The sequence below is a fragment of the Branchiostoma floridae genome, chromosome 12 (assembly GCF_000003815.2).
Source record: "Branchiostoma floridae strain S238N-H82 chromosome 12, Bfl_VNyyK, whole genome shotgun sequence".
Taxonomy (NCBI): Eukaryota; Metazoa; Chordata; class Leptocardii; order Amphioxiformes; family Branchiostomatidae; genus Branchiostoma; species Branchiostoma floridae.
The window spans coordinates 22,680,100-22,689,291 of NC_049990.1; the positions used below are offsets into that span (position 1 = coordinate 22,680,100).

General features: G+C 39.7%; 1 protein-coding gene across 1 annotated transcript in view; it reads right to left on the reverse strand.

The window, feature by feature from the left end:
* The window catches only part of LOC118427334, a 57,452-nt gene extending 48,558 nt beyond the window's left edge, over positions 1 to 8,894 (reverse strand). Inside the window, exons 1-9 of the mRNA XM_035837069.1 lie at positions 8,752 to 8,894; positions 8,502 to 8,582; positions 8,009 to 8,140; positions 7,738 to 7,812; positions 7,207 to 7,344; positions 6,527 to 6,745; positions 6,309 to 6,374; positions 4,760 to 4,932; positions 4,062 to 4,183 (exon numbers count right to left, since the gene is read on the reverse strand). Of these exons, the coding sequence (XP_035692962.1) occupies positions 4,062 to 4,183; positions 4,760 to 4,932; positions 6,309 to 6,374; positions 6,527 to 6,745; positions 7,207 to 7,344; positions 7,738 to 7,812; positions 8,009 to 8,037 (822 nt within the window). The 5' untranslated portion in view covers positions 8,038 to 8,140; positions 8,502 to 8,582; positions 8,752 to 8,894. The remainder of the gene's footprint in view (positions 1 to 4,061; positions 4,184 to 4,759; positions 4,933 to 6,308; positions 6,375 to 6,526; positions 6,746 to 7,206; positions 7,345 to 7,737; positions 7,813 to 8,008; positions 8,141 to 8,501; positions 8,583 to 8,751) is intronic.
* Between the last annotated feature and the right edge of the window lie 298 nt (positions 8,895 to 9,192).

The following is a 9,192-nucleotide window of genomic DNA, read 5'->3' on the forward strand; positions in this document are numbered from 1 at the left end:
TGGACAGTTCCGCACGCGCGCCCTCCTGTGCTGTGGGACAGCACCAGCCAGGTAACAGGACTGTTGGACAGTTTTGTTTGTTGTCGTGCGACAGGCAGTGAGACAACGCCAGGTAGAGTAACAACAGTGTACGACAGATTTTGATTGCTGTTGTCGTGCGACAGGTTGGTTAGACAACCCCAGAGAAGTAAAAAGGCTGCTCGACAGTTTTTTGTGACGTGTGATGTCGCACGACAGATTGTTTAGCAACTCCAGGAAACCAACAAGACTGTTGGACATTTTTTGTTTGTTGTTGTCGTGCGACAGGTTGTTAGACAACCTCAGAGAATTAAAAAGGCTGTTAGACAGTTTTGTGTGTTGTTGTACGACAGATTGTTGAGTAACCCTAGATAAGCAGCAAGACTGTTGGAAAGTTTTTGGACTAGAGAAGTAAAGAGACTGTTAGACAGTTTTCTGTTATCGCACGATACGTTGTTACAAATTTGTTACCCAGGTGTTAGTGGTTGGTCGCACGACAGGTTGTTAGACAAGCCTAGGTAGGTAACATGGCTGGCGGACAGTTTTTTGTTTTGTTTGTTATGCGACAAGTTGTGGGACAACCACAGGTGGAGGTTAAGACTGAAGGACAATTTTTGTGTGCTATGGAGCCGTACTATTAGTTATTGGACAGCTTCAGGCTGATAACAGGACTTGGTTTTCGTTCGGTTTGTTACTTGACAAGTCGAGGGACAACTCTAGGCTGATAGAGTTGGTCGTGCGACAGGGCAGCCACGCGTAGGGAATAAGAATAATACAGTTTGGCTTGCTGACTACGACAGGTTTTGGTTAACTTCGTGATGATACATACCGAGACTATCCGATACTTGGTGAGGTGTGTGGCATTGCAGATTGTTGATGGACCCCGTGTAGATAACGAGAACGGCAAGCAGTTTTTTAACGCGATTGAGAAAATATCTACAGAAGCACTGAAGTCGAGGCCGACAATTGTGAAGATTACGGTGTGCAATGTAGAGAATAGTACGTCGTGGATAGTTTTAGGACGGACAGCACAGGATTAAAAGTTGGCACTTGTATACGTATAACTGCAAGGATTTTGAACTAATTACGAGTATCATTCGTTCGTTTTTCGACACGCTATTGTATCGCTATGATTCTTGGTACACGTACGTTTTCTTTGAAGTACAAGACACAGAGCAACATTGTCGTAGAACATTTGTAACCAACGACGTATTCGTTAGGTGGTACAGGTTTTCAAGAGAAAGGATAGCTTCATCCCGAAGGACATGCAATATGATAAATATGTTACAGGAAGCATGCAGTACAACGCGCGTGGGTGTGATGCGAGGACGTCTGAAAATACCACCTCAAGTTCAGCAACTTAGACCCACCAGCCAGCTGAGAAGTACACGCAGCAAACCTTATGGGAGGGCGGCGTGCAGGCAGGGATGGTGGCCAAGCAAAGGGATCAAGAAGTTTAAAACTAGACTTAAAATTCAGAAACAGAGAGACAACAGCCCCAGAATATTTTTACTCTCTCGTACGTTCGAATTGTGGCCTGAATTTCCATTTTGCCTTAAAGTAACAGAATATGTTAGAGGGCGTCTGTTAAACGCTTTCTTCGTAAAAAAAAAGAACATCTATACTGTCTTAGAGTTCACTATAAGGATGACCACTGTATTTGTTTGTTTTTAATTAGAACACATCAACGTCAGAAGTTGTCCAGGAAGTGACATGTTTTTCGTTGTAATGTTGAGAAACAACTAGTTATTAAATCGGTTTGCTGTTTTCGTCTGTCTCCATTTTCTTTACTTGGTAGTACGTTCCAGCGCTTATGGCTTATAAGTAATTTGAAAAGTAGCATGTTTAATATAAGGTGCCATGGATAAATACAGGTTCGTGTATCTTGAGTAGTAATTTTTTGATAACTTGACGAGGCACGAAAGTTAAAAGGCAGCAGTTATATTGTCGTTTTATCAAAACATTTAGGCCAAAGTCTAATTTTGCTTCGTGGGTAGATCTGACATGTTTAGCTGTAATGAGTCCAAAGATGACGCTATAAAAGTTTCAGGTTAATATAGCCAGTATTAAAAGGTCACTGCTTACTTTCTAACTGTCAACCTTTATTGGCACACACAGGGTTAAGGCTTATTTATAGAAGACATGAAAGTTTTGCTGCACATAAAATAAAATGTCTTCAATTTATCACATATGCTGTCCAAGCCAGACCTAGTAATATAGGGTTGGCTACCCAGCGCAAAACGGCATTGGCCAAAACTGTTTTCGTCAAGTATGTATCAATTCAAGGGTTAGTGGATTTTCCAGAGAGGTTGTTATCAGTGAAAAGCTAGAACAGTAGCGAGGAGGACTCTAACACTTCAATACAGGTTTTTTGTTTAGATACAATTATCCCAATGTATGTGACGTAGCTTGGTTTGCTAAACGGCAGTTGAAACAAATATTTGAAACCGAATGTCGACATTTTTGTTGTTGTTTGTTGAGTTCTGATAGAAATGGGATTATATTGGGTATTTATTCTTGCAATATGTCTGGGCCATTTGTGTACGTAGAATTTGTCGAAATTGGAGAGATCCGTTATACGAAAGTTACATCTGCTGCGATAATAGACCATTGTTACGTACCGTGTCTATCATATTTATGAGGTTGGAAGTATGTTTGCAGTTTGCAACATCTGACAGAGGACACTTCTAGTAGTTCTTAGAAGAGGACCGCCGGCGATGCAAGAAATAAAAAGTATTAGACTGCACATTAGTTTTATTGTAGTTGATTCACTTCCGATAAGCAGGACACGAATAAAAGAATAATGAATGGAGGTTGGGGTAGAAAGGAATAGAGAATGATGGTGTGAAGAACTTGGCGGATGAGAGTGGGAAAAGTAAGGATGAGAGTGGGAGAGAACGAGAGAGTCAAGGAAGGTTAGGATGAGATTGGGGATAGTAGGGGGTATGGATATTTAAGAATGATGGAGTGAAGGAAAGTTAGGATGAGATTAGGAATATTAGGAGGTATGCATATGTAAGAAGGAAGAATAGTAGCGCCACTATTGTATAGTGATTGTTATGGTAGGTCTGGACCACCACCCATATAAGTGGTAGAGTCCGCTAGAGGTTACGTCACGCACTGTGTGGTGCTGGTTGTTCACCATCATGGAACGGTTCCATAAGAAGTTGTCGATAGACTATGTTCCTTGACTATGCGTCCACTGTCGTCCTTGAGAATACACCGCACGCGTTCCCTATTAGCGTGGAGTCAGCGGTTGGTCTCCTAGAACCCAGACACGCACCAAGAAGCTTGGATGCCACGCAACTCCGGGGGTCCTCAGGTAATGATACTAAAGAAAAGAAGAGGCGCGACGGAAGGCACCACCCCATAGCTTCATATGGATGAGTCAATCACTGCGCAGAAAGAATAGGTAACTATCTTTCCTGCGCTGTGATTGGCGATGCCCATATTAGGCGAAGACCCAATCCTAAATAAGGGCAGGATAGACTATTCACTATGCAGTTTGACGGACTCATCCGCACAGCCTGGAATCCGTCGAAGACGTGAACATGGGATAGAAGGAGTGGGACAAGGGAAAAGAGGTAGGCACGATGGAGCGCAGTTTTTCTTTTTCGCCCGCCCACCCACCCACCCACCCACTCAGTCTGGGGAATGTTTTATGTATCACATCTTCGCGCGACTCCAGGCACCACCCCATAGCTTCATATGGATGAGTCAATCACTGCGCAGAAAGAATAGGTAACTGTCCTCCTCCTAACATTACACAAACCCACACATTACCGAAAAGTTTGGATCTTTCGTCATCCACTGTTTCCGAAAAAGGTAGTTGTATCCGGATATCCAATAATTGTACATTGTAGTTGTATCCTGAATTTAGAGTTAGCCTTTAGACTAAAGTAGACACGTGCTATTATCATTCTACACTATTTGTCTCGTTTCATGTTACCTGCAATTACATATAACTTCTGATACATCAAAGCCTTAGTTAGCTGTAGGTCTCCTGTTATATTTTGTAGATTGTAGGGAATGTGAAGACGTACACTGTACTGGAGACTGCTGTTCTGTGCCAGTGCACACAGATAGATCCTGAAGACTTCATCAAGGTTAACATCTGGGCTGGGTGAAGAGGTAGATGCTGAATCAGCTGGCAACATCTCTATTTCTGTGGCAAATACAGACAACAAACTCCCTTTACTATATCATCAGTACATGTACAAAAATGTAGACATACACGAACGCCCCTCAACTAAGTACTGAAAAAATTTAAAATGTTTGTGGTGGTTTTATTTTCGTATTTCTTGCAGTTATCTCTTAACTGCGGGTTTAAGACACAGTGAATATCCTTATCATTAACTTAAAACACTGAAAAACCTAATTTCCAGTTCTCTTGGAAAATTAAGTCCCTACAACAATAAATGAATTTACTGTAGTCTGAAGGTTTACAAAGCTGGGTCAAAAGTGGAATTCCACACATACACAACTCAAGTGATTTAAAAGGAAACTTGTTTTAGAAAACCTGTTGAAAACATTATAGACCCTTCAGAGTTGTGCCTCACGGCACAGGAGGACCTTAGAAAAAGTCCAAGGTCTAAGGTAAGAGTTGTCCCAAATGTCTCACACAAAAGGGAATTCCACACTTAACTTAAGCTTACAGTCACACAACTCAAGACGTTTAAGAGGAAACTTGTTTAAAAAAACAAACCTTATGAAATCATTTTAACAAAAGCGTCCCACAAACCTTGGCCAGTTGTGAAACACTTCATGATGTTGAGGAAGTCTGTGGGATCCATCCTGGCCAGTCTGGGCCTCTTTCCTTGGTAATTGGAGTTTTCAGACTTTACTAGCTCTGAGTGCACCTCCTTCCAGTTCCCCAGGTGTGCCAGGTAGGTAACCAACTTGTCTTTCAGCCAACTATATTTAAAAAAAATTTCAACCAACCAATAGTACATGTATATACTAAAGGATAGTGGCGTTTTCTTTTCTACATGATTGTATATCTATCCTATATCTTCCTCAGAGCTTTTAACTGTTATTCTGCTTCTTGCCACTATAAATAGACCAGTCCAAAACACGTCCACTAAAAAAAATGGAATTTTGAATCATTACCCATCCAAAACTAAATTTTCGAAATAAGCCCCTCTCCATGCAAGAATGGACTCTTCCTGTGATATCCCTTTGTTAAGTGGAGCAGTCCAAAAATACTAAAATATGACTTTGACATAATCACCAAAGTCATCTTCCCAAAGCTTCTAAGTTCTAACTGTTGTTCTGCTTCTTGCTGCTATATGAAATACTGGCACCGTTTGGTAAACTTACCTGAGGACTCTCTGCTTCGTGATGCATATAATACTGTATTTACTGGTGATCATGACTGGATTAATCATGTTAAGGACATTCTCAACTAACACGGCTTTGGACATATATGGATGAAACCTGAGTCTTATAAAGTAGATTACATTGCCGACCAACTTCGCCACCGTCTACAAGATGTATTTATACAGGAGTGGTTTAGTTGTATTAAAAGCAATTCAAAACTATCTTTTCTTAAAAAATCGAAAAAGTGTTATGAACAAGAGACATACCTATATGATGTATATAACTTTGAAATCCGTAAAGCAATAACCCAGTTAAGAATCAGCAGTCATAAATTGAATATAGAAACAGGTAGATATCATAATGTAGCCCCTGACCAAAGGTTTTGCCCATTCTGTCCAAAGCAAATTGAAGATGAATTTCACATGATGTGCAGTAGGTACACTGTTTCACGTAATGAGTTATTCACATTCCTCGAATCAAGTACAACAGATTTTAAGAGACTCAATGCTACAGGCAGATTTGATTATATATTCAGATGTGACAACTCCCACAATGCTAAAATAGGTAAATACATAAAAGATTGCTTTGTCATAAGAAAAAATGCCGAAACTCATAATTAGCCCCACTCGATTGTAGTACAATGTTTTATGCTAGCTCTCATTGTTTTAGAAATAAGAATGTCAAATTTCATTCTATATTCACAATCTGCATTATGTACTATGTTTTATACTTGCTTTAGTAATTAGAGTGATAAGTTTGTTTCTTCTTTTTTCTGCCATACATTGTACCGTGTATGATCGTTGCGCAATAAAGTTCTACATAAAGTTCTACATATAAAGCCAATGTAGGTGGTGCTTTTGCAGCGAGAATACAATCCCAAATCCTGAACTTATCTTTATCTGACATATTCTGGATAAAACTCGAACAAGACTGTGTTTCAAGGGGATGAAACTGTGCTATGGTAACCTCACCTTACATTCCCATACTGGTTGGATTTGATGTTCACTCTCTGGATGTAGTTGACTGTCTCTTGCCACCTAAAGCAAAAAAACAACAAATGGTAACATTACATCTTAAGCAAAGTAATGACCATAAATATATTGAGTGAAACACAGACATATACAGAAGTAGACTGACAAATCTCAAACTTTCATCTGTCCATTCATTCATTCCTTCATTCATGCAATACCTCTTCTCACTCTCCAGAATTTGGAGCCTCTTCTTCACCACTAAGTAGTCCTCAGTAAAGCTGCTGTTCCTGCTGTCCACAGGGTTGTCTTCCACTACGATGACCTCAGCTGTGCTGTTCCCTATGGAGCTGCTAGTTGCCTTGTCTTGTCCAGGGTTGTAGGAGCCATTCAGCACAGCCAAAAGTTCCTGATCATCCCAGCTTTTCAAACCAAGGGCTCTGAGGGAAAGAATTCAACAGGTTAAACTTAACAAGAAGAGATGCCGTAGGAAAGCATAGGGATATTTTGACATAAGTACTACACAGGGTTGTAGCCAGCCGGAAATCATTTTCCTTTCCTTCGATTTTGAATGGAAATCCTTCCGAGCACAGAAAGCACAAGACGTCGCATGACATTCCTAGAGGGTCTGATGTCCCTGAAAATGTTTACATCTAGACCCTCTGAAATGCTATTTTCTGCATTTTGAGGTGTAAATTTTGCTGGAAAAGTAAGCTGTTCAATGGCACTTCATAATGTAGACAGTCCAACATCTTAAACTCACATCTCAAACTAAAGCAATCATTCCCTAAGGCTTTAATATGGATCGCCAGAAGTTTTCCCCACATATCCAGCAAATCATGCAGTGCCTTACAAATTGCAGCTTTCTTCCCCCCATAATATTACAAACGTTGATACTCACATGTTTGGCCTGATGTTACCACAGTCGCGAGGAGCCAGGTCAAAGGTCCTTTTGATGCTACTCATGGCTTTCTCCTTCAGAGAAGATGGCAAAATGCCACTCCTGTCTACAAACATGTCCACAAGGAGTTCTTCTATCCTAGAAAAAAATTAAGAAACATAGACAGTTAATTGAAAAGTAGATTCTGTCCCACCATTTCTGTTTGGGAGCTTATGCTGTATATCTTTATCTTTAAATCTATATTTGAAGTTTACGAAAATACATCAATTTCATCCATAACTTCAGATTTTCTGACAGGGTGAATTTTTTGTCATACAAGCAAACTTTCGTCCCAGGACGGAGGTACAGGTTATGAAGACAGCCCTACCAATACATGTTGTATATGTAGATGAACTAAATCTCAGCAACTAGGCAAAGCTTATCCCTCTTTAATGCTATAGCATTTCGCACATTCAAATGAGTATTGAGGAAAAGGAATTGTCACAATTGTAAAGATATGTGATAATTGAAAAATAGGAAGGCCTGACTTACGATTGCATGACTAAACGTTTGCAGGTTACCAGGCCTCCATCACTTCTTTCTCCATACCTGCCTACAGTCACCTCACTGAAATACAAGATGGACAGAACAACTTAGGACAGGCGTAAAATATATTGTATGATGTAAACTTTTGTTAAAACACCTTAGAGTTTACTTCCTGTTTTCACAGTTGATGACAGCTGTTACAGTCTGCAAGAAGCAACATAATCTTCTTTCATGAACATTCATTTGAACAAGCCTTGAAATAAGATCAATATCATACCATGGCTGATGCAGACAAAGAGAACGCATGGTTTCCTCCAAAACAATCAGAGCTTCAAACGGCTTCTTGTTTTGCCAGTGTGTACGAGCGGAGGCCACTGCACTGTTCAAGGCTCTCTTAACTGGGTCATAGCTGGGGAGGTAACACATATTTGGATAAAGCATATGTATATAGGAATGAAAGAACTACATGCATATGTAGCAATCAACATCTATCAATTGATTTAACACCATAAAAATTTGTGCAAACAGCACTTAGTTCCAAGTAGTGTCTAAAATTACATTGTGGAAATATATACAAAAATGTATGTATGATATCCACACTTGATGTTCTCACATTATTTTACTTGAGAGGCTGACACTATTTGGTTAAAAATTCTGGTGAGCGAAATTTCTTGAGTTAGAGAAGAGTTCATTTTTCTCATTATGACACTATCCTTGTTGGTTAATGGTTATCATTGTGAGTCAGTATTGTCATAGCAAAAAGTACTTACTCATGAAGGGAGTTGCCAGTACCGTAATGATAGTCCTCACATTCATAACATGGGTCATCTTCATAATCATCAAACGCACACCTAAGAAAGAAAATTAAAAAATTTAGAAAGACAAACAAAATTCTCAAACTTGCTTTCAAGTCTGAAATATCTGAAAACATTGTTATCATTGTCCTGCTGAATTTTTATTTCAAAATATTTCAGAACAAAGGAAATAAATTAGAAAAGCCTAAGACTGATACACATTTACCTCCAGCGCTCATGGCAGTAACAATAGCACTCATCTTCACCATAGTCGTTACCCTCATAGGCTGAATAGTCCTTATACGTTGAGTCTATGCGATTGAGGATTTCATCCAAAGAAGAATCTGGAAGAAAAAAGAAATACACAGTACATCCTCACTTAATCCTCTCACAATGATATTAGCACCATCTGGCAGAACATGCAGAAACTACAGTACTGTGCCCTCTGGTGGAACATGCAGAGACTGTATTGTAGAAACACAGACAAGACACAAACGAAAATCATTACTTTACTTTGCAAAATAGCAATTATTCAAGCAACTGTATATCATTTTGGAAACAGTCAGACATTTCAGGCAGAATCCACTACCTTTTATCACTGACACCGGCCGGTGTCAACCTTGGACCCCATGGAAAGGGAAGTGGATTCTGCCCTGTTTCCCAAAAT